General features: G+C 48.0%; 1 protein-coding gene across 2 annotated transcripts in view; it reads right to left on the bottom strand.

Annotated features, from left to right (window-relative positions):
• Window positions 1–23,169: 23,169 nt before the first annotated feature.
• KIF22 (kinesin family member 22) overlaps window positions 23,170–24,930 on the bottom strand; it is a 157,828-nt gene continuing 156,067 nt past the window's right edge. For both annotated transcript variants that reach the window (XM_086950588.1, XM_086950589.1), the window contains exon 14: window positions 23,170–24,593. In XM_086950588.1, the coding sequence (XP_086806714.1) occupies window positions 24,564–24,593 (30 nt within the window). In that variant the 3' untranslated portion in view covers window positions 23,170–24,563. The remainder of the gene's footprint in view (window positions 24,594–24,930) is intronic.

The following is a 24,930-nucleotide window of genomic DNA, read 5'->3' as shown; positions in this document are numbered from 1 at the left end:
GCCTTGTCGCCAAAGAGGCGACGGCCATCGAACGGCATGTCCAGAAGTGTGGCCTGGACATCGGCCGAAAAGTTGGCGGACCTCAACCAGGCGTGGCGTCGAACCGCCACTGTCGTTGCCATCGCCCTGCCCAGTGAGTCCGTGGTATCCAACCCACACCGGGTTGAATATCGCGCTGCGTCTCGGCCCTCCACCAGGGTTTGGGCGAGTTTAGCCCGCACCTCCTCCGGACATTGTGGCAGCACGTCCGCGACCGCGTCCCACAGGGTGTGGGTGCAGCGGCCCAAGAGACAGGCAGTATTGACAGACCGCTGCCCTAAGCTCAGGGACGAGAACATTTTCTTCCCGACCTGTTCATATCTCTTGGATTCCCTATCGGGCGGAGCCGACGGGAATGCGGTCTGGGAAGTGGAGGCCTGGATAACCAGGCTCTCGGGGGTGGGATGGGTGGACAAAAAGCAAGGGTCGCCCTGGGCCGGGCGGTAGCGTCTGGCCACGTTCCTATCCACAGGCGGACCTGTGGCGGGCTTGGACCAAGTGCCCACAAGAACGTCACACAAGGCCTCATTGAACGGCAGCAGAGGCTCGCTGGAGCTTGACTGCGGTTTGAGGACCTCAGTGAGGAGGTTAGTCCTCACGGCCGCGACGGGGAGCTCAAAGTTTAAGGCCTTGGCTGCCCTTCGTCAACACTACACTGTAAGTAGACCCCTCCTCCGAAGCCACGGTCGGAGGGGAGACAAATCCAGTGTCTGGCGAAGTGTCAATACCACTGGCCTCCCCAAGCTCATATGTCCAGTCCTGTTGAGACCGGCACTCCAGTGCCAGAGGGTCCTCAGACCCCTCCCAATCTCCCTCGTCACCCATCTCCTGTAAAACAGGATTAACAGACGGGGCCTCCTCATGGAAATAAAAATCTCCAAAGGCCGTCGGAAGAGGCGCCCAGCGGCGCCGTTCCGGCGCCAGAGTCGGACCGAAGGGAACAATGGGGACGGCGTTCACAGTGGGCACCGGGGGCGACACCCATGGGGCTGAAGAGGTCGACCGGCGATGACCCAGATCCGGAAGCGGATCTGGTGAGGTCCAGCGGCGCCGGGACCGAAGTCGCCGGCGGCGTCTGGGCCGAAGCACCCGATGGCGTCTGGGCCGAAGCACCCGACCCGCTAGGGCCTCCAGCCGGGACCGGAGGCGCCACGGAACCAGACTGAGGAGGGAGGGACCTCATGGCCATGAGGTATTGCTCGATCTCCTCCGGCGTCACGCCGTGCCCAGGGACCCGAAGGTGTGGGGCATGCGGCGACGCTTGCGACTCCCTCGGAGCCGCGTGGGCGGTGTCGCCCGAACACCCGGCCGCATCGTGCGAGCGTCGGGGTGGGTCGGAGGAACGTTGACGTTCTCCCGACCTCTCATGCCTCTTACCTGAGGACTTGGATCCTGACGACCGATGCCCACTCCCGGATCTGCGATGACTCCGACCCCGCGACTGGTCCCTCGACCTCCTGTGGGACCGGGATCAGGACCTTGAACGGCGCGGGGCAGACTGCCGTAGCTCGAGTCGCTTGTGGGATAGCTCCCGCCTAGCTTTAGACGTCAGAGCCCGGGAGTCGGAGCAGTTGCGGTCGTCGTGGTCGAGGCCTAAACACTTCAGGCACCGGCGATGGGGGTCCGTAACCGACATTAGTCGGTCACACTTCGAACAGGGTTTGAACCCGGGCATCCCTACTGGCACCGATAGAGTCGAAGACGTGAGGAAAGAAATGACCAAAAAGATCAAAAAGTTCAGTTAAAAAATGACTACGGGTAGAGCTTCTCCGGATCTGCGCTAGCTGGTGCGGAAAAAAGAACCGACGTCAGCGCGCATGGGCGGCGTCTAAGTACTACAACAACGTCATTCCGGCGCTAACAACGGACGCGGAGCTGCAGACGCCTACCGACGCGCAGGGGTATTGCTACGCAAAAATTTCCAGATCCAGTCTGACGCCTGGGGATATTCTAAGGTAAGGAATCTATCACCAACGTGTCTCGTTCAGATAAGTTTATTTTATCATTGGGAATGCCCTTTATAGTGGATAAGCAATCTTGCCATAGACTACTCTCCTTTTAAGGACTGGCCAGAATAGATCTGAAAGCCTTTGCAGCAGTTGTCCTGCAACTAGGCAGGAGGCACCGTGCAGCACTGCACCATCCCAGAAGTGGTAGCTGAGCTGCATAAGAGCTCCACACCTGGGTGGCTGGTGTCAGTTTTGCTTTCCCTTTTCTTGACTTCAGGTACACAGCATAGATCAATTCTTGGCAATAGTGTACTACTCCATGACATGGGGCCTTTTTAGATATTAAGGAGCCATTAGGCAGAACGAGGAAGTAGAAAGACAGTGAGGACTCTGCAGATAAAGTATCGACCAGAAAGCACTACCAGAGGGAAGCAACTTGTTCTTCTAATGGATACATTTAACAAATAGTTTCTTACCTGTCGGTGCAGTTTTGCAGCTTGAAGATCTTTCTGGATTCACTATGCTGTGCATTATTCCGCTGTCTAGTGGTTGGGTCCGGAATCGTAGTCTTTTCTTTTTTTTTCCGTAGCACAGGTGGGCATAGACGTCCCACCTTTTGGTGTACTTCCTGTGACGTCAGCACGCTTCCTGCGGAAGCTCCCACCTTTGGGCACCATCTTCGGATTATTTTTTTCTTGTTTTTGTGTTCTGTTTGAGAATCCTTTGGCAATGTTTTCTATTTCTTCCTCCAGTAAGTGATTTTTCCGCTTTGTCCTTTTAAGGTGTCTCTTTCGATATTGACCTTGTATTACCACCTTGTTCTCCTGCCTCTTCTCTCTGGCGGAGGTGGGTGGGTTCGCTAGTGAATCCAGAAAGATCTTCAAGCTGCAAAACTACACCAACAGAAAACTATTCGTTTTGCAGCGTGAATCTTTCTGGATTCACTATGCTGTGCATAGACTTTGTAGCGGTTTGTTTGGTTTGTGGCGGCTGGGTGGAAGATGAGCGTTGGTTGTTGAATATATGTTGAAGCACCTTCTGTCCTACTTGTGCTTCCTTGTTCATTTGTATATCCACACAGTAGTGCTTAGTGAACATGTGCACAGAAGCCCATGTTGCCGCCAGCCATATGTCTTGAATGGGTGTGTTAGCCAGAAAGGTATTGTTGCCCCTTTCTTCCTGGTAGAGTGGGCTTGTGCCCCTTCTGCTAGTTCTTGGCCTGCCTGTTTGTGGCAGAATTGTATAGTTTGTGCGATCCATCGTGCAATCGTTCCCTTTGTTACTGGTCTACCCAGGAAACTGCTTGTGAAGGACACAAAGAACTGCTTGGTTTTCCTGTGCTCTTTAGTTCTATGTAGTGCATTACTGCTCTCCTAGCGTCCAGGGTGTGCAGTGCCCTCTCTGCGCTTGTGGAGGGTTTCGAAAGAAGCTTGGTATTTGTACTGTTTGGTTCATGTGGAACCTTGACCCCACCTTTGGCATAAAGTGTGGTTCTGTTCTCATTACCACCCTGTCATTGTGTATTTGAATGTAGGGTTCCTGTAGTGTTAGTTCTTGTAGTTCACTTACCCTAAGTGAGGTGATTGCCACCAGAAAGGCGGTCTTCATTGTCAGCATTTGTAGGGAGGCCTTATAGATGGGTTCAAAGAGCGCTTTCATGAGTTCTGTTAGGACTAAATTTAGGTTCCATGCCAGTAGCGGCATCCTCTTAGGTGGTGCAATCCTTTTTGCCCCTTCCAGGAATCTCTTTACTATCTATGTGTAAAGAAGCTCTTTCCTGTCTCCTCTTGTGTAGGCTACTGTCGCTGCTAGGTGTACTCTTACCGAGGATGAATTTAGTTTTGCTTTCCGCAGGTGCGTGAGATCTCAGCACCGTTGATTCCCTTGTCATCTTCTTGTGTAGCTTCTTCTTGCTGCACCATTGTGTGAACCTCTTCCATTTTGCCACATAGCACCTTTGTGTGCTAGGTCTCCTTGCCTCCCGTAGCACCCGCAGGGTGCTCTCGGGTAACCTTAGGTGTGCAAACTGTCTTCAGGAGCCATGCCGCTAGGCTAAGGCTCTCTGGCTCTGGGTGTAGTACTTCCCCGTTTTGCATGGAGACTAAGTCTTTCCTTTTCCCGAACCTGTGGGGTGGTCCCTGTGCCATTTCCATTATGTAAATGTAAATGTTTTTGGATTTGTAATGCGCCTATCACCCAGGGGTCTCTAAGCGCTGAACGAATACCGCTGTGGAACCCTTCCTGGCCTGTTCCTGTGAAGTGTCCACTCCTGGGCACCCCCAAGGTGAAGCCAGGCATCCTAGCGTTGTTAGGGCCGGTGTGGAGATTAAGCAAGCTATTGCCCAGAGATGCAGAGTGGGACCCATGATTAGAGTAGGCACCTAAGTGAGAATTATCCGGTCCGAGGACATTGAGCCCAAGACCCTGCTGTGACGGGGATTGAACCCTGGTCCGGACCAGCCCTCTGCCTCAGGGTCTGCCGCTCTAATCGGTGAGCCACACTTCTCCACTCCACTGTCTGTGAGTACCGGGTCTGCCTGGCCCACTAGGGTGCCACCAGGATCAGTGTCATGTTGCTGGTTCTGCACTTGTTGAATACTCTGTATCAGCGGTATTGGGGGAAAAGCACATGCAAAGGTCTTCGACCAGCTTATCTATAGGGCATTCCCCTGTGATCGCTACTCTGGTTGCCTGGATGTGAAGTGTTGGCATTTTGCATTCTGGTGTGTTGCAAATAGGTCTATTGTCGGTGTTCCTCACCTCCCGAATAGCCTTTGCGTTTCTTGTGCATTGAGCTCCCACTCGTGGGATGCTGACGTCTGTCTGCTCAGCCAGTCTGCTTAGACATTGTCCTTCCCTGGTAGGTGTATGGATAGCAGGTCTATTTTGAGTGGGATGGCCCATCTCCATATTTCCTGCGCTAGGTTGGACAGTGCAACTGATTGTGTTCCTCCCTGTTTGTTGATGTAGAACATAGTTTTTGTGTTGTCTGTTTGTATCACTCTTTGGTTGTACAGTGGTTTCTGGAAAGACTTCAGGGCAAGGAAAACGGTCTTCAGTTCCAGGTAGTTGATGTGTCTGACCGCAGCTGCTGGAGTCCGCAGACCCCTCACTTTGAGTTTGTTCATGTGTGCTCTCCCATCCCTTCAGGGATGAGTCTGTGGTGATGGTCACTGTTGGGTTTGGTGGTGTTAAGGGCTTCCCCCTCGTTATGTTCTCCCTGTTCCACCACGTAATCTCTTCTTGCACTGCGTGCATTACAATCACTAGATCTTCCCAATTTCCTGTATCCTGTGACCATTGATGTTGAAGCCATTCCTGGAATGGTCTCATGTGGAGCCGTATATTGGGACCAGGTGTATGCAGGACGCCATCATCCCCATGATCTTGCTCGCTGTCCTCACTGTCAGAGCTCGCCCCTTCTGGTAGCGGTGGGTCTCCTTCAGCAGGGCCAGGTTTCTCTGGTCGCTGGGGAAAACCTTGCACTGTATGGTGTTGATCAGTGCCCCCAGGAAGATCTTCACTTGCTCTGCTTCCATTGAGGATTTTCCCCAGTGTATGGAGAATCCCAGGTCTGTGTGTCTGACCCGCTGTGCGTGTTCCTTGCATGTCCTGTGTGAACTTGCTTTTATTAGCCAGTCGTCAAGGTAAGGGTATACACTAATCCCTTCCCTGCGCAGGTACACTGCCACCGCTGCGAGACATTTGGTGAATACCCTTGGTGCAGACTTTAGTCCGAAGGCTAGGGCTGTGAACTGGTAGTGTTCTTTGTTGATGGTGAACCTTAGTAGGTGTTTGTGCTGCCTGTCCATGGGAATGTGCAGGTAGGCATCTTTGAGGTCTATGGTGGACATGAAGTCCCAGTCCCTTATCTGAGAAATGACCTCTTGGAAGGATGTCATTTTGAACTTGTCTTTATGTATTTGTTTAGGAACCTTAGATCCAGGATGGGTCTTAGCGTTTCGGCCACCTTTGGAACTAGGAAATAGTTAGAGTACACTCCCTTGTTCCTTTCTCTGAATGGAACTGGTTCGATGGCCTCCTTTCGGAGTTCTTGTGATTACTCTAGGAGTAGCGCTAGTTCTTTTCCTGAATACGCCTTCCTTTTTGGTTTTCTGTTTGGTGGTTTCTTTTCCAGTTCTATGCAGTATCCGAACTGTATGATGTGGAGTATCCATTTGTCTTTAGTTATCTTCTTCCACTCCTGGAAGAAGTGTCTTAGCCTGCCTCCTACTGGTGTTACATGTTCATCGATGTTTGGTCCGTGTAACTCCTGGTCGTGTGGGTGGGCACACTTGGCGTGATGGAGTCACTTTGAGGTGGGTTGTTGGCCCCCTCTTGTCTGCCCTCGTCCATTCGCCCTCCTGCAAAAGGACTGGCCCAGAGGCTGGTACTGCCAGGTTTGCTTTTGCTGCCCTTGCTGGGATTGGTTGTCGCTCTGGTGCGCCTGCTGGAATGTCTGGTGTGACATTCCTGGCTGATTTCCTCCCCTTCCGTTTGGTCTCCGTGTCGGGGTACCCCTTCTCATCCCTCTGAATTGTAAGGCCCCCATGGACCTTGCAGTTTCATTTTCTTTCTTGAGCTGGGTGAGTTTCTCATCCACTGGTGCCCCGAACAGTGTCTCTCCATTGAAGGGAGTGCTTAGAATGTTGTTCTGCACTTCCAGCTTGAAGCCTGAGATCCTAAGCCAGGCCTGCCTTCTTTCTGCGATTCCTATCATCATAAGCCTGCTGGATGTGTTCGTCCCATCCAAGGCAGTTTTCAGGCAAGCATTTGCTACATTTTTCCCCTCTTTCACCAGGTGTGATGCACTTTGCTCAAGCACCTCCCAGAGGAATACCAGCAGTTGCCCCATCTCGTCCCAATGTTGGTACTGGTGTCTGTTCAGTAGGGCGTTGGAGTTCGCCATGCGCCAGTGTACTGCTGCATTTCTCTCCATCTTTCTCCCAGTCAGGTCCATTCTCCTACTTTCTTTGTCTGGTGGTGGGCCCGATGTTGGCCCTCTTTCTGGTTGTTGCCGCAATAATGGAGTCCGCCGTGACGAATCCCTGGATGTAGGGAGGATCCTGAGAGGAGTGTTTGTATTTTTTCTCCGTCCCAGGTGTGACAGACCTGCAGGTTGCTGGATCTTTGAACGCCTCCCTCCCTTGGTCCATGACACTCTGAAGCATGGGGAGGAACTGACTGAGTGGGGAGCAGGGTCTCTAAAAGGAAACATGCCTTCGGTGTTTCCTCCTCCAATTTGACTCCATAGGCCGCTGCAGTGTTCATGATGACCATGTAATAGGCCCCTATGTCATCTGGTGGCGAAGTCCTCGAAGGATAAGTCTCCACTGGCTCTTCCGGAGTCGATGTCCTGCCATTCCAGGTCTTGTGTCAGAGGATGCCGAGCTGAAAGTCGTTCGCTGGTCATAGTCTCCTTCCTCATAGTATAGGCCCTCTTCCTCGAGGTGTTCCCGGGGCTCAGGAGTTTCCGGCGGCCCTTCGGCGTCAAACGCCTCTCCTATTTCGACGATAGTCTTCGGCGTTTGACGGAATCGTGAACCTTTTCATTTTCTCGTCGAAGTCTATCTTCCTTTGCAGGATGTTCTCCATTTCGGCATCGAGCCTTCTTTGTCCTCTCCATCTCGGCGGCATGCTCGGCGTTGAGCGTTTCGGCCTATCTAGTAGACGTCGATGCGACCTTCGGGTCCTTCTTCGAAGTCGAGCAGTCCTTTTCGGGGACGTGCTTAGACGACCTTGGCTTTTCGCCAGCCTTCGCCGCCTGAGAGTCGTTTTCGAAGGATCCGCTGGGCTGTCTGTTCCTGGGTGCAGCTGCGGCCGTCGAGGTTTTCGGCGCCAGTGTTAACCTCTGTTTTTCAAGAGTCCTGATCGGGCTTGCAAGAGTCTGTTGGGGGTTTTGGGGTTGACGTCTCTCCTACCTCTTTAGAGGTCTTCTTATCGGTCTCTACGACCATGTAGTCATCTGGTCCCTCAGCGATGTTGTCCTCTTAGTCGATGGAGGCCCAGGTCCCGAAGCGACAGAGGTTGGCCCTTGCCTTGCATAGTGTAGTTGGCTCTCCTCTGTCTCTCTCTAACCCAGAGTGTCTTCGGGGTGAAGGCGGAGCAGGTGTTGCAATCCTTGCTCTCGTGGTCGAACGGTAAGCAGAGGTTGCAGACCGGGTGCTGGTCCTTCTGCACGTATTTGTGATGGCAGTCACAGCAGAATTTAAAGGGTGTTTTGTCCATTCCTGCGCTCAGGGGGCCTCCTGTGGGCCCATTCTCAGTTGGACGTCGAAGATCGCGAAGTTATCCTCCTTTGTCGTCGTCGTCCCGGCTTGGTGATCTTGCTCCTTGGTATCCTTGCCAATCTTTTCTGTGAAAATGTCGCCCTTTTCTTCTTCTTTCCTCCAAAAACTCTGGAGCCTCTCGGTGACGATCCAGACCCAACGGCGGAAAAAAGAATCTGAAGATGGCGCCCAAAGGTGGGAGCTTCCGCAGGAAGCGTGCCGACGTCAGAGGAAGTATACCAAAAGGTGAGAGACGCCCACCTGGGCTACAAAAAAATAAATAAAAATAAAACAGACTACGATTCCGGACCCAACCACTAGACCGCGGAATAATGCACAGCATAGTGAATCCAGAAAGATTCATGCTGCAAAACTGCAGACTCAAACATTTTTGAATGGATACCCAGTTGATTAGAAACGACATCCAGATGTTAGCCACCTTTTGGAGCAGGTGCAAAATTGACTGGTGAGCCTGCTTCCAGCAGCAAGTAGAGCTACCCGACCTTTGAAAACAGACAGTAACTGCCACAATCACTTGTGAACACCTCAGGGGACAGCACTAAACTCGAAGGGAGTACAGCCAACTGAAAGCGTTGTTCTCCCAACTTGAACCACAGGTAACGCCGGAGGAAGTGCAGGACAGGTATATAAAAAGACACGTCCTTAAAGTCCAAGGACAAAAATCTGATTTACAGCAGACAAACTTGGAGCCAGAGTGAGAATCTTAAATTTGTCCTTCAGTAGCAATGCATTTACCAGGAGAATGTCCAGAAGGGGCAGAGGCCCCTCTCTCATCCTTTTGTTTTAGGACAAGGCAATTGTAATATTACTTTCATAGTCTGGTAACTGCAGAAAGGCACGTTTGGAGAGTATGTGATCCTCTACGGTTTGCTCGGGCGTGGGAGGTAGAGCAAACCTTTAAACTATCTGAAAGACCCATTTGTCTGATGTAATGATCTTGACCGAGGGAGGAAATGTTGGATCTTTCCCCCTACCTGCCTGGCAAATAAAGGAGAAACTAAAATAACTTTGTAGTTGCTGCAGCAAGGGGGGAGGGGTAGGAGAACTGTAGTCCTGGCTCCCTGCAAGTTATTTGCCAGTTCGGTGACCCCAGCAAATCCAGTTGCTGCACCACTAGTTGGCAATGTGTGCCACTGTCTACAGGCCAGCACCTTTGGGTAACTTCTGAAAGTACAAAACTAGTGGAGAAAATGTTTTTGCTGGTGTTCATTCATAAGGATCGTGTAATTGATTGATTGTCTTTAAATCTCTAGAGCAGAGTGCTTTCCGCCCCCCAAAAAGGGTCTGGACCCTTCAAATGGCATGTTCGTTAAGGACATCTGTACATTAACAGAAAATCCAAAAGACAATCATCAATGCGTGCCTCAAGACCATGCTGGTATGAGCAGCCATGCCTATATAATCTGTGTTAGCTAGGCCTGCACAAACCTTTGTTTGCTCCATCCCTTCCTTTGTGCCAAAGATACTATGATCTTCTGGACCGCTAGCAAGATCTAGCTAGCCATGTCCCAGAGAGCATGTGTGTATTTGCCCATCAAGAAGAACCGTGGGGCCAAATTCTCATGTGACAACATTCTTTTACTGAATGAGTCCAATTTATATTCCCCGTCTGGAGGATTGGTCAGAAAAGTTAACCTCAACTTTGATAGTAAAAGCCTTTACAGCAAAACGGGGTCACTGTCCGAAAAGTCAAACTGGAGGGCACGATTAGGGTATTGGCCATGTAGCCACTTAAGTGTCAGTAGGATGCTGATTCAAATATCATGGATTAGAAGCCTTAGTAGACCCTGGCTGTAGAATCAGAGGACATTTATCTTAGTTTGGGGAGGGGAAATGGAACCTTTGGACTACCTCACACCTTCGCTTTACAACTAGAGGGGGAGGGGGGTGACCGTAAGCTCATTACAAGGCGGCTGTAGCACCCACTCATTTTAATTGATTGGTAGCGCTTCACAATGGTTTTTAACTACTTACTCTTAATTGAGGGGGGGAGATTGCTTTTGGGGGACTTTTTCTTTTTGTTTGACTTCTGCTGCTTGTGGCATAGCGTAGCCGGTCCCCCACGATCTCCTAGTGACTGATTGTGTGAAGGGACGCGGCTCCTCCCCCTGCCTCCGTCATTTCCGCTGACGGCACAGCATTTAAATCAAGATAGATGCCCGGCCACTCAGCGGACGAGCCAACAGCAAGCCCATCTGCACCAGTCAGCGCCCCGGAGGCGGCAGGGAACTCTGCCGGCTTGAACCCACCTTCAAATAAGGTACTTGCATACGATAGGGAGACTCTTTGAGATGGGCTCCTTTTCCCAGTGTAAAAAAAGCTAACAGAGACTAGCTTTTTCTTAACGGGGTGCAAACACTGTAGCTGGGGTGACAGACACCCTAAACACAATGCCCGTGCACAATATACAAAGAGAGGAAGTGCCTTGCGGGAGTCCTCTTGTATAGACCCTCAGGTCAGGCAGGGGTGTTTTTTAAGTCCATTTGCGATGCAATTTTTCCTGTGGCCTCCAGATTTAAACACTTCCTCGTCTTAGGGGACTTTAACATACATGGATCAACAGGACACCTTGGAGACGTTGTCTGTGCTGGAATCCCTGGGTGCGCTCAGTATCATCCCATGCGCGCTTGTCCCCACGCAGGAGAAAGGTCATACCTTTGATCGGGTATTTGCAAATTGCTTAATTCAGACAGAGCCTCCTCTACCCCTACTCAGTCAGATCACTATCTGATCAGTTTTAGGCTATCTAAACTGACCAAGCACTCATTGGCTCAGGTTAAGCAGCCATCTTCCACCTCCAAACCTTTTTATGAGATCACCCCGGATGCTCTTAAATACGAAGTAGACCTACATCCGCCTATTCTCACTGGTGACACAGCTGGATGCTGAGGCTCTTGTAAAGTGGATTGCAGAAGGCACTTTGACCCTTGCTCCTCTTACCCCGTGCCCCACTAGAATAATTTGACATTCAGGTTCCTGGTTTAACAATACCTTACATCAGTGCAGAAAGGACTGCAAATGCCAGGAAAAAGCTTGGAAGGATTTTAAGGCGGAAAATAAAAGGAACTATAAAGAGGCTTTAAGAGACTATCACAAAAAGATACAGGTAGCTAAGAGTAGCTTATTCGATCCAAAAATGTATTCTGCGGGAAACAAAAGCAAAGAAATTTTTGACATTGTCAAAAGCTGCTCTTCACCTAGGGCTGCGACCAGGCTCTCCCCCCAGTACAGAGACAGCATTACTGGAGGTATCTAAATCCATCGGAGACACTTTGGACGCAGGCGACAAAGCGGTCCTGGTCCTCTTAGACGTTTCTGCGGCTTTTGACACCGTGCCCCACGGCCCCCTTCTTCAGAGGTTGAGTCAGTGTGGGTTTGAGGGCACAGTGTTGAAGTGGTTTGCCTACTTGTTAGAGGGTAAAAATCAGGAATCTGGTCACCTTTTTTGGCCAGTATGCTACCTTTGAGCGTGGGTGTGCCACAGGGCTCTATCCTGAGCCCTGTACTTTTCAATCTGTACATGGGGCCCCCCTAGCTACCATGGCGGAAGAGAATGAGGTTACAATAATATCGTATGCCGATGACTCAAATGCTGTTCACCTGCAGGAAGGGAGTAGTTCAACGGGGAGAAGAACAAGTGCCTGAAAGAAACTTTTGCCTGGTTCAAACAGAACCATCTGAAATGTAACAGACAAGTCTGAAATCATTTTCTTCAGCTCCCCCCATTGGACTCATGGAAACAATGGTGGCCCAAAGACATGTCTCCTCCCAAGTCTGCAGTCAGGACTGTAAATAACCTGGGAGTAAAAATGGATTATGCTCTTTCTATAGTATCTCAGGTTCAGTCGGCAGCCGGTACCTGTTTCTGTCTCCCGAAGATGCTCTGGAGGTTTTTATCTCTACTACAGACAGCGCATAGAAAAATGGTTATTAAGGCCCTTATCTCTAGATTGGACTATGCCAACGTCTTCAACCTGGGCCTCCCGGAGTTCTTACTCAATAGATTGCAGGTAGTGCAGAACACGGCAGCTAGGGCTGTTCTGAGTCTTGGGCCCAGAGATCGGACCTCCCGTCATCTTAAGAATTTGCACTTGTTACCGGTCCGCAGCAGAATTCGCTTCAAAGCTCTGGACCTGGCTTTCAAGGACCTGCATGGTATGGGAGCAAAGTTTGCAATTGAAACCAAAGAACCAACTTCAATAACAACAACATTCGTTCCCAAACTCTAACCAATTGCAAAACCACCAATGTGGTGTATCTCCTACTTTGCCCATGCAACAAGGGTTACGTGGGTGAAACAGCAAGGATGATGTCCACACGTCTATCAGAGCATAGATCAGCTATCCGCACAGGTAAAGAACTAGCCCCCCTAGTTAAACATTACCAGGAGGCCAAACACAATCCCAATGATATTCGTTGGTTCATCCTAGAAAAAAATCCATAAAACGTCTGGTACACTCAGCACACAGGTGCGTAAATGTCGCGAAGTGTATTGGATTTTTACCTTGGACACGTATACAAAAGGCATGAACAACGAAATACCGTGGGACCAAGTACTGAAATACAACCATGGTTAAAAATAGGCTCCTACATTTCTCTAGTCCGGACACTCTCTTGACTTTCAACCCCACCCAGACACTTTGTGCCACTGTTTATCATTGTCTAATACAAAATCTCTCTCCATCCCGCACTAATTTGGACAATCTGATGAGAACTACATTAGTCATTGAGCAACGACGAGTCCATCTCTCCCTTCCAATATGTCTGCCAACTTTCAGTTTTGGTACAGAACAGTATCGTGCATAGTCCATCTTCGACTATCATGCCAAAGTAAGCGCGCAAGCGCATGGCCACACACAGTGACCCTCTCGGTTTAAATACACCCGGCGCCACTTAGCCCTTCTTTATCCCGGGCTCCATTGATACTTATATCAAATGAACCATCGAACCACGAAGGATTCATTTCACCCTTCCAATATGTCCGCCAGTTTTCAGCACTGTTGCAGGACGTTACCATGCATAGTTAGTTTTCCACCTCTATGCCAAATCAAATGCACACACGCATTGGCTCCTCACAGTGACCCCTCTAGTTCAAATACATCCGGCGCCATTTATCCCATTCCATCTCTGGCTTGACTTATACAGACGCCGGCAGGACCCCCACATTGGAAGGTGATCGAGAGACAACCATCAGGTAAGCATCTATCCGCATAGAACGACGCTCCATTTATCAGCGTCCATGCACGCCTCTTAAGACACAGCCTAACAATAACCTTTGGCTTTGTGTCTCCCCTCTAGCCATTTAGAGTGTCTCCGAACCGCTATTTAAATGACGGCACCCGTCGGCTAACGCCCAGAAGCCTACAGACCCCCATTGTATATACAATGGACGTAAACTAAAGGTAACGAGTTGTAAATGAATACCCGTCTTCTAGCAGCAAAACATAATGACATGCTGGAACAACCTCTCTAAAATCTAACTTTGTTTATGCCCCCTTCGACGCTTAGACTATTAGTGCGACTAAAACCGTCCAAAGATCCCCGCCTAGAGAACTATTGAATTTAATTAGCAGGTATTTATTTGGCTCTTAATATCATGACTATTGGCAGCTGCATCAGACCACCATCACTAACCGCTTACCATGAATGTCCTCTGATATACAGGTTATCTGCACATCATCTCCTGGACACCAGCAGTACGTAGCCTCTTAACCATATAGGAGTAACCCTACAGGTAATAATCCTGCCTTGTTCCACCAATTAGTTCCCATGACACTAGTAATACCTATATAATCTCTGCGTTTGTCACTCCCATTTCACAGCTTAATATTCGAAGCTCACTCCTAAATAACAGGACACCTGGAAATAGAAAAACAGAAACAAACTAGTAAAATACATTAAAGGTACCCATCCACTTTGTAACCTGCTTGTTTACTCTCTGAATCTTTACATCTTGGGCTACCCATATTTACGCACTCAATATTTTGTCATCATTCAGCGCCCACATCTCCAAGACAGACAACCCTCCATCTTAGATTACTCCTTTTCCCTTCCTGTGAGAATCAACACCATCTATACGTCCAGGTACAACTATGGCTTCCCACATGCCCCCGAACTCATCTGTTCTTTTCCCCCCTGCACCCCATTTCTAACTTTTTTCTTATATCCTTTATCATCCTTGACACCCCTTCATAGCTTTATTCCCCCCTTTTACCTTATTTCTAACTCTTCTCCTATATTCTATATCATCTCTTATACCTCTTCAATCCTTCACGAGCCCTTCCCCTCTTATTTTAACCTGTACGACATCAGTACCTTCTGTCTTCATGCAGTCAGCATTTATATCTCAGAGTGTTGTATAGACTATTACCCTATATGCCCTTCCCCATTCCTCTTCCCTTACCCTCCACCATGCTGCGTAGCAAATGTTACATGTAAAGTAAAGTTTTTTTGCAATCCATCAAATGTATTAGCCTAAAATGGGTAACAAACTGTATATAACTGTAAATATTAGGACAGGTTCAAGCACCTTTAGGACACTAATGTCATGTTTTGTACCACTGTATAAATGTATCACAACAATCCTCTCTGTTTTTTAACATGTATATATTTAGGACATTTCACGGACATTGACAAGCACTGCTATTGTTTATATCTTTCTATATGCATAGGTCCACTTGGATACCCACATGGCTCCCTGATGAAGGCCCTCAGCCGAAACGCGCGTAGATGACATACTTAGCCATGTTTCTATGTACAAATGTGCTAAAACAAGCTTCCGCACAGATCAAGTCAAAATCATTTATCTTGAAATATGTATAGGATACAATAATATGTGTATATATATGTAGATAAAAAGTCACATGTATAACGGAGGCATGCACAAAATAATTATTTGTAATTAAGTAACAATGCTTTTTATCATAATGAAGATTGAATAAAATAAAAGCCATAATTTTGTACCATGCATTTTGTTCACTCATAGTTTTTGCTGTCACTAGTCCGTCTTTGTCCTCTGTCTAAATACTAGTTCCTAATTACTTTTCTTCCAAATATTATACCCATCCCGAATTAGGAACTCTAGTCGGGGATACCCCTTCCTCCTTACATATATGGGAGCAAAGTACATCTGCAGAAGAGTCTTTTTACGTACCTGGCAGGTCTTAGATCTGCCGATCAACATCTTATGGTCACCCCTAAGTATCTCAGAGCCCACAAAGGAGGTCGCTCCTTTCAAGTGCAAGTGGCTGGACTTTGGAATAAGCTGCCTCTTCCTCTTATGGAAGGTCACTAACCTGCTCGCCTTCAGGAAACTGAAAACCTGGTTGTTCCAACAAACAATATAACCGTCTTTGGTTTTTTCTTCTCTTTTTTCTCCCTCTGCATTGTTTTTTTTGTCTTAGCACCGGGATACTCTTGAGTAGCTGTTTGCTCTCTAAATCTATTTTCACACAACATAAGAGTCTGACTTGGTCTTTTTAGGTTTGTATCTGTACTTTAACTTCCTGTAACCTCTCTAGAGTACTGAGATTCAAAACTTAGCCTCCGAGTGCATAAGGGAGGGCATACTTACCGCACGAGTTCGAATTGCAGCTGAAACCTAGGCACCATAGAAAAACCACCTTCAAGTCAGTGACTAACCCCCGTTTCCTTCAGTCAAGAGACAGTTTGAATCCTGTAGTTTTGGAAATTACATTTCCCTAGCAAACTGAAGAAATGTTTAAGGGCCATCGGAAGCCCTACGACAGTTGGTAGTGGATATCTAGAAAAAAAAAGAGAAAAAAAAAAGAATAAAAAAACCAACACACCAGCAGTTATAGGTGGTTGCTGCTCCGCCCTACTCAATTCTGGGGCAGTGAGAAGCCTTACAACACCATCTGCTGGTGCCTGGAGATATTCAAAAGAGGAGTCTGGAGTTAAAACTATCCATCATAATTTTGCGATATATCACAGACTAAATATTAAAGTTTTGCTGGGATAACCTTCGAGGAGATTCACAGCATTTCATTATAGTGAACTTTGCACACCCCTTGGATATCAGAGTTCTGGGACTCTGTTCAGAATTATTCTGGCTATTATGACTAACCAAGCGGACGATGCAGAAAATAGAAGCAGCAGCAAATTAGAAAGAGGTCGTAAGTTGAGGACACAGGAGAAACAAACGGCAATAGCAGTAAAAAGGAGCAATAAATTGAACACAAAACAGTTTCCCTGTAAAGGGACAAAGCACAAATGTTCTAATAATTGAAATAAAATGAGCACTACTCTCCCAAATAGGACTGCACTACCAGAGCACAAACAATTCAGACCTGCTTGCTGGTTCCAAAATTAGGGGTAGACATTTCTCATGGGGGCCACCAACCATGCAAACAGCACTCGAGGCAAAGAGTCCATGACACCGGGATAACATATTACAAAACAGTGGGCCTGCTTCACAAAGGTAAACACTTATGAAAGTTTAGGTTTGTTTTAGAGTTCACAAACTCAGATTTAATAGTAAGTTTACAACTGTGGGGCCTCCGCATTCGGAGTGGAGAACTGCGCACATACAAAGGTAGGACATGCCCATTTTTTGTTTGCTGCGTTCTCTGCCCTGAATGCAGTCTCAAGAGACCTAAACTTACCATTAAATCAGAGTTTGTCGATTTCACAAAAGTAAACTGACTTTTTTTTGCATGTTCCCCTATTTTGAATCAGGCCCAACACCCGATATTTTGATTTTAAGACTAGTTATAAAGACTACGTCGCAATCTCCTATTGTTCAGCTGTATGATTATGCGGTAGGAGTATGACCTGCTAAATTCAACTTTGAGTCTCTAATTAGAGAAAGAATTAGGCTATGTTGTGTGCGCTACTGATGGAATCAATGGTCTTCCAGTTTGGATTAGGATTTGAAAAGTTTAAAATTCAACAAAACTGGAGGAGGAGCTACGAGAGCATCCGGGATGGTCGCGTGAGTACAGGGCTCCCGGGACCCCCGCCGCTCTTCGCAAAATATCCTGACGCTACCCCGATTTTTCCGATGGATTACTGCAGATGAACCCTAGCTGATACCTTTGCTCTTCCAAGAATTTGATTTGGACTTTGGGAACCGCATTTACGTTTATTTGAACTTTTGAGGCCCACCTAGCGGTGAAGCCGGGGGCTTGGCAAGCTGGCACGCCGGGAACAAGTTGAACAACAAAGGCTAAGGGGTCTTCCCCCAGTAGCCCTGCATCAACTTTCAGTTTTGCTTTTGGGTCCTGGCACTATCAGAACGCAAGACTGTTCCGTGTTGTCGGAGGCCCTCTGCCTCATCAACGTGTGCCTTCGGAGCTCAACGCTTCTGTATCGAACTGCGTGGTCACCTTGGCCATGCGAGCCTACTTTTGTAGACTTGGTGACTTGCCTGCGAGCGGCCATTTTCACCAGGTCTCACGGGCCCCTCCGGGGCGCATCTTCCGGTATGGCCATCAGTGTCGACAATGAGAAGTGGCAAACCAAAGTGCCTATTCGCAGGGGACCGGTTCAAACCAATATCATGGATCGTTATACCCAATCTAAAGGATCCCCCGGTGGCGCCAGCCGCACTCCGGATGATGCCAATGAAGACCCGGCTATGCCTACTAAACTGTCTCTTCAAGACGTCATGAGCGCCATTGCCAATATGAAGGCTACCATCGGCCAGCAATATGAACCTCTGGCTCATAAAATCGACACGGTTGCCATCGATGTCACCTTGATTAGAGCCGATCTTTCCAAAACAAGAAAGTGAAATTGTTGAATTTGAAGACTTCTAGCCTTACGGCCGATGTGTTGGAACTACAATCGGAACTCTGCAACCTCAAATCATCCAACGACCTCATGTCGCATCGACTGGAGGATTTTGAAAATAGGGCAAGACGCAACATCCGCGTCATTGGTGTCCCTGAAAATCCTTAGACGGATCTCCTGGTGGAAGACCTCATTTTAAATCACCTTGCTCCTACAGGACTGAGCAAATTCTTTGCCGTGGAACGTGCCCACCGTTTGCCTGGTGGAAAGCTGCGGCAGAGTGCCCCTCCGAGGCCTATCATTGCCAAGCTCTTCCATTTCAGAGACCGGGATGCTATCCTGCAGGCCTCGAGGGTGAGCAGCCCGGAAAAATTTGAAAACACTACAGTAAGCTGCTGCTTAGAGTTAGAAAGACCCGTCCTGACTTTGCTGTTTGTGGATTTTTGGTGGAATTTCTGGTTGAAGTACTGGACAGTGTAGCCTGTTTATAGGCTGCATTATCGGTCTTTAAATTCTCTCTAGTGTCTGTGCAGTTCTGCATTTTTTCGACACCTTGAGATTATTTTTGATTGCTCCGGGGTCCACGCACATGGGCGGGACTAGTCACTAGATTTTGACTATACACAGAGATCCCCGAATACTTGACTTTTCACAGCTGGGTTCGATTATTCTAACTTTGTTGTATTTCATTGTAGTATACCAGAGGGTGGTGGGGGAAGCAATTCTCTTTCCTCCTCCTGGGTTCTTTTTGTAGATTAGTGTACAGGTAGAGCGACAGGCACACTGCAAGTTGGGGTGGCTTTTTAGTCGTATGCAGGGGTGCAGGGTGGGGGGGGGGGGGGGGGGGGGAGTGTTTGGGAGTTTGTTATTTTTTCTCAAGGCAACGTATTGTTCTTTAGTATGACCAGACTATTGTGCTCCTTGTGGGGTGGGTTCCACATTTCTTGCTGGGATGGGGTAGTGGGTTGAGGCTAATATCTTGGAATGTCAACGGGTTGGGTGATGGCATAAAACTGGGAGTGGTGCTACAATTCTTGCGTCGCCTGTCCCCCGATGTCATTCTTCTACAGGAAACACATCTGGTGGGGAATGCGTGTCACGCGATGAACAGGTGGGGGTACTGTCTCGTTGCACATTCCGGGTTCACCACTGGTTCTAGGGGTGTTGGCATTCTTGTTCGGTCCTCTCTCCCCTTTGAGATAGATGACGTAATACTAGACGACAGAGGGCGCTACGCCGCCCTCACTGGTAGATGGGAGGGTAGGACTGTTTCGTTGCTCACTATATGTTCCAACGGGTCTACAGACCTCCACTTTCTCGGATATTGGGCGAGTGGTGCTGGGACTCCCTGATGATACCCAGATTATGGGTGGGGACTTTAACTGTTGTTTCTGGCAATGTAGATCGCCACCACCCCAGAGACCTTGCCAAGTCTCAATCATGGCTGAGTGGGTTTTTGGAGACTTTTGGTCTAGTGGACTGCTGGAGATTGATGCATCCAGAGCAGATACAATACACTTTCCATTCTGGGGCCCATGGAAGTCTTTCCAGACTTGATTACATTCTTATGCCGGCGGCGCAGTCCCCTTCTGTTCGGGAGATCAGACATCTTGTCCGGGGCATTTCAGACCATTCCCCATTGTGGCTCTGTATGGATACGAGTGTGGTGCGGGACAAATCGCCCCCATAAACCCCTGGTATTTACGTAACCCTAAGACCCGTGCTGGTTTGGTGAAATCCCTGGATCAATACTTTCTTGAAAACGAGGGGTCGGTGTCCTCATCTGTGTCACTATGGGAGGCCTTCAAGACGGTCATACGTGGGCAGGCTATATCTTTAATTGCCGATGACAAAAAAAAAACAAGAATCAAGATATTGTTCGTCTTGAGACAGAAATAGTCGAGCTTGAGAGTGACTTGGAATCAGGCGTTACTCTGCTAAGCTTCACGCCCTTTGTCTGAAACAACTGGACTACAAATCCCTGGTTACAGATGCTGCCAAAATAATGCACAGGGAGCAGCAGGGCAGGTTGTATGATGTTGGGGACAAAGCGGGTAAATTGATTGCGTGGCTTGAGAAGAAAGAAAGGGCGAATCGTGTGGTCCCCGTGATTCAGAAACTGGATGGAGTGTGTGTGTGTGACAGAGTGAGATTGTGGAGTGTTTTGTGGACTATTTTCGTACAGTGTATTCTCCGGTCTCTGATAGAGAGGAGGAAGACTCATTTGTTGCTACGAGATATTGCACTGCCGAGCCTATCACAGGCTGACCGAGATCTAATGGATGCTCCACTGTCGGCTGATGAGATTGCAATCGCCATTCGCTCAGTGCGCTCTGGCAAGGCCATGGGCCCCAATTGTCTGCCCATCGAATTATACAAATTGCACCCTGATAAAGTCGCACCGTATCTCCGAGATATGTTCCTGGAGTCGCAGGACCTTGGCTCCCTCCCTTGTCATCAGCGATTAGCTAAGATTGTGGTTATTCCTAAGGAGGGGAAGCCTCGGGATCACTGCGCTTCATACAGGCCCATCTCACTGTTGGACGCCGAACCTAAAATCCTAGCTAAAGTGTTGGCTAACCGGCTGATCACTGATTGGTGACCTGATCCATCCAGATCAATCTGGTTTTATCCCGCATCGTAACACCGCACTCAATTTGTGGCGTTTGCATGTCGTCCTCGCGAGGGAGGAGTCTATTCATGAGCCAGCCATTTTGGCTTCCTTGGACGCCACGATGGCCTTTGATACTAAAGAATGGCCGTATCTCTGGACCGCCCTCGTGAAATTTGGTTTCAGTTCAGAGTTTATCGGGTGGGTGAAACTTCTGTACGAGGAACCGCTAGCTCAGGTGGTCGTTAATGGCCGAGTGTCTGATTCTATTACTCTTGGGAGGGGTACGAGACAGGGCTGCCCGTTGTCCCCCCTACTTTTTGCGCTGGCCTTGGAGCCTCTGCCTGCTTGGCTCCGATGGGAGCCTTCGATAAAGGGCATCCAGTGGACCCCAGGGTTTGAAGATCGGATCTCGCTCTACGCTGACGATATCCTGTGATACCTTACCTCTCCCCGGAAATCGCTTAATGTTTTGTTCAATGTTCTCACTTCTTTTGGCAAGAACTCAGGTCTAGTCATTAACTGGACTAAATCCTGTGTCTATGTAATCTCTGGTGGTCTCACCCCTTTGCCTCGTAGATTTCCCATTCAGGTCTCGCAGACAGGATTCAAATATTTGGGGATCTTTATATCATTAGACCCCGCCGTTCGATATGAACGCAATTTGCTTCCCCCTCTCCAGAGGCTGAAACTCTAAGTCGTTCGTTGGCGATTAGCATTGTCGCCGCTTGGTCGCGCTGCACTTTTTAAAATAGATGTCCCTGCCACGTTTTTTGTACGCGCTCCAGAAGTCATTCGACATTATCCCTGCAGACTATTTCCGGGAGGTGGAGAGCTTGTAGAGGCGGCTTGTTTGGGACGGGCGTGCGAGAATTGCCCTCGCTAAGCTAACCCTCCTCTGGTATGACGGGGGCATGGCGCTCCCAGACATCAGGGGGTATTACTGGGCATCTCAATTGAGCGCGATTAACCACGCAACGTATGCACCTAGTCCAAATCCTGCAATTGAGATGGATAAGCATCAGTTGCCAGTTGGGAATTATAACAGGGCACTCTACTCTAAGGTGGCAGGGAGAAATGTAACAGGTCCCACTAAGATTGCTGTACGAGTTTGGTGTGATGCGAATGCAGCCCTGGGTTGGAAGGATCGATTGACACGCGCGACTCCTTTGTATGCGACTAGGATGCCTCTGGACAACGAAAGGTTTTGAGAAATGGGATATGATTGGTATTAGCAGGGTGGGCGACCTCTGGGCCAAGGGTGAAGTTAAGACTTTTGAAATGTTGCAGAAGGAGTAGGATTGGAGTGATAGGGAGTTTTTTTTTGTTGGTACGCACAGGTTCGTCATGCCTTGACCTCGGTCTTCAATGCCGGTGTCAATATCCCAGAGTCCTCCCCGCTTGAAGATAGTGTGCTTGATGGCACGATTTCATTAATATACAAGAAATTGATCAATAATCGGGAAGACCTTCTTGTACGCCTCAGAGAAGTCTGGACTGGGGATGGGCTGGAACTGGATGATTAAGACTGGCAGTCTGCATTATCTTCACCTAAGGAGGTGGCTATTCCCGCCCGTCTCCGCCTCGTATAACTTAAAATTCTCCTTCGTGTGTATGTCAACGGTCCTCGTTTGGTTTCTATGGGCTACTCTGCCGATGGGCTATGTAAGCGTGGTTGTGGAGTGATTGGTACCTTCCTCCATATAATTTGGGAGTGCCCGGAGGTGGCTGCATTTTGGAATCGTGTGCATGCAGTGATGGAGTGCGTCACCGGAGTCGCGCTGTTGCCCGAGGCCCGGCGATGTCTGTTGAATGTGTGGGAACCGAATGATTATAGTGTTGCTCAGACCCGGTGGGCAACCCTTGGGAACATGATTGCCAAGAGAGACATTGCACAGTTGTGGGGTTCCCGGCGGCCGCCCACTGTCGGTATGGAAGGAAAATATGGATTGGTGCATGTTTAGAGAAAAGACTATTTGGCTAGGGGCAGACCTGGGGCGTGGACTAAAGTTTGGAGCCAATGGAACACCTATCGAGGAAACATATGTACACCCCCCTTTGATGACAATCTGGACATCTCCCTCTCCCCCTGATCCGACATTCCATGTCTCGTTTAAATTTTGTTTCGATCCCTGGCTTCCCCGCTGGCCCCCCTTCATTAACTAGTAGCTCACACAAATTTGTATTTGGAGGTCCCTCCCGTACGAGCACAATTCCGTATACAATGTCTTCATGCCTTGAGACTTGTTCTTTTTTTATTTCATTTCTTTTGTAAAAAAAAAAAATAATATTCTACCACGACTATTCTGTGTTGCTACGGATCTCATAGTGAATCGCTGCCGGGCCTCAGGGATGTCGGCGAAAGGGCTGTGGTATATAATGATTTCATCTACTTTGACTAGCGGCCGGCCCCTGTGGTTGTAGGCCCTTGTGTGTAACTTTATTTCAATGCACAATAAAGTTTTAAAAAAAATAATAATTTCAATAAAACTAGCGATTTTCAGCAAATAAAACCAATTACTAGAGCTGGGTAAAAAATGTGGTTTATTAAATAGCAAAGAGCAACCACAAATACACATTGCTGTAAAAGATTACACAAAAACTGTACACCACTCATACAATAAATGTAAAATCTGAGAATACCTAGACCCCCCCCCAACAATAACTACAAATGTCACAAACTGTCAGGGTGATTATTCTCAGTTGCTCCAATTTCTAAGAAGTGCACTCAATACTAAGGGCCAAAGAGTTAGAACATCTGGAAGGATCAACATAAAAAATTAAATGAACTGAGCATGTTCAAGCATGCGCAGGGGATTTCATAATCGAAGACAACCCTGTCTGAAATTTTCAACAACTTGGGTTCCGATCAGCATAGATAGTTCAGTGGAAATGTACGGATGATCCATGACACCCAAGAAATGTAATCAACGCTCAACAGCCTGAGCGTTATAAAATACTATACAGAAGATATTTACAAAAACAGATATAACCATGTCATGCTGTGTCAAACATTGTCTGGGAAAACGGTAGTACATTCTTATGGTCCAGGGCTAGCTTTGGATGGAAGAAATTTGATGACCATCTGGGTGGGTTAAATAAAATATGGGCAACAATATATTGGTCAAGGCGGCACCTTGATTTTCTAAAGTTAATTTTAGGAGTATTCCAGAACTGCTTTGAACAGCGAAGATCACGGTTTCCTACTTGCAACTGTCTAGTGATATACTGAAAAAGACCAACATTAAAACAAACAAATAAAAATTGAGCATACACATGCAAATTTCATTTGGGATGTAACTTATGGGAGCCTGCATTTGCATAATGTGTATATGTCCGAAATTTAAAACGATTGAAAATTAACTAAGAAACAACTAAAACGAATTAAAACAACGATCTGGTACACAAATACTAATATGTATCCAGCTCTCCTGCCTACACAAAACTTGACTTGGCTGTGCAAGCTAAGATTTTAGTGAATATTAGCAGTGGCTTGTAGAAATTCCAGGGCTACAGACATGAGTCAAAGTAACAGGGAGATGGCACAGACCGCCAGTTAGGCTTTGTGCATCTGAAGAAATAAAACGAGGGCTAGTGCAAATTGGTTAAAAAAGACAAAACACAAACTGACAACCCAAGTTCGCCTGCGAATGCCTGTCGTTGCTATGCTGCACACAGATGCGACTGCTAAAAGCGGACTGTCCCAAAACGGAGCTAGTTGGGCTGAGTGCACACTTCACCAGGCTTCTCGTTTCCACATCCTGCAGAAAATGCTAAGAGCAGTTGTAGCACAGGTTGAAGTCAGCCAAGGGAAGTGAAGAGGAACACTCCTTCCTGACAAACAGCAGTCAACACGTTTTGGAAACTGTACAAAATGGTGTTGCAAACGACTTCATGTATTTACAGGGGCAGCAGCGGCGGTCAGCATTCAAGGCTGCTGAGAACGTTAGCCTGCCAAAAGAAAGAAAAAATATTACATTAAAAAAAAAGCTCACAGTTCACGATTAAAAAAAAAAGCATTTACTGTTTGAATCTATTAATAACAGATTACAAAGGAATGTTGGCGGGTGAGAAGCTTAGTAATATACTGACCTAAAACCAGATTCCGGCACAAACTACATATAAGGCGTTCCTACAATCAAGCAAAATGGGCTTCACGTGACGTGTCTGCACAAGTTTGAGTGAGGCGTGGGAATGCCACTCCTCATAAACCACGGCATCTACTGCACAAACACAGAGGCCTTGTGTAATGGACAGGCCAGGACATCTTTAGGTCTAACTGCAGACA

Source organism: Lissotriton vulgaris, unplaced genomic scaffold, assembly GCF_964263255.1.
Source record: "Lissotriton vulgaris unplaced genomic scaffold, aLisVul1.2 SCAFFOLD_1510, whole genome shotgun sequence".
Taxonomy (NCBI): domain Eukaryota; kingdom Metazoa; phylum Chordata; class Amphibia; order Caudata; family Salamandridae; genus Lissotriton; species Lissotriton vulgaris.
Note: the sequence above shows the minus strand (reverse complement) of the source record. Positions and strands in the feature narration are given on the sequence as shown.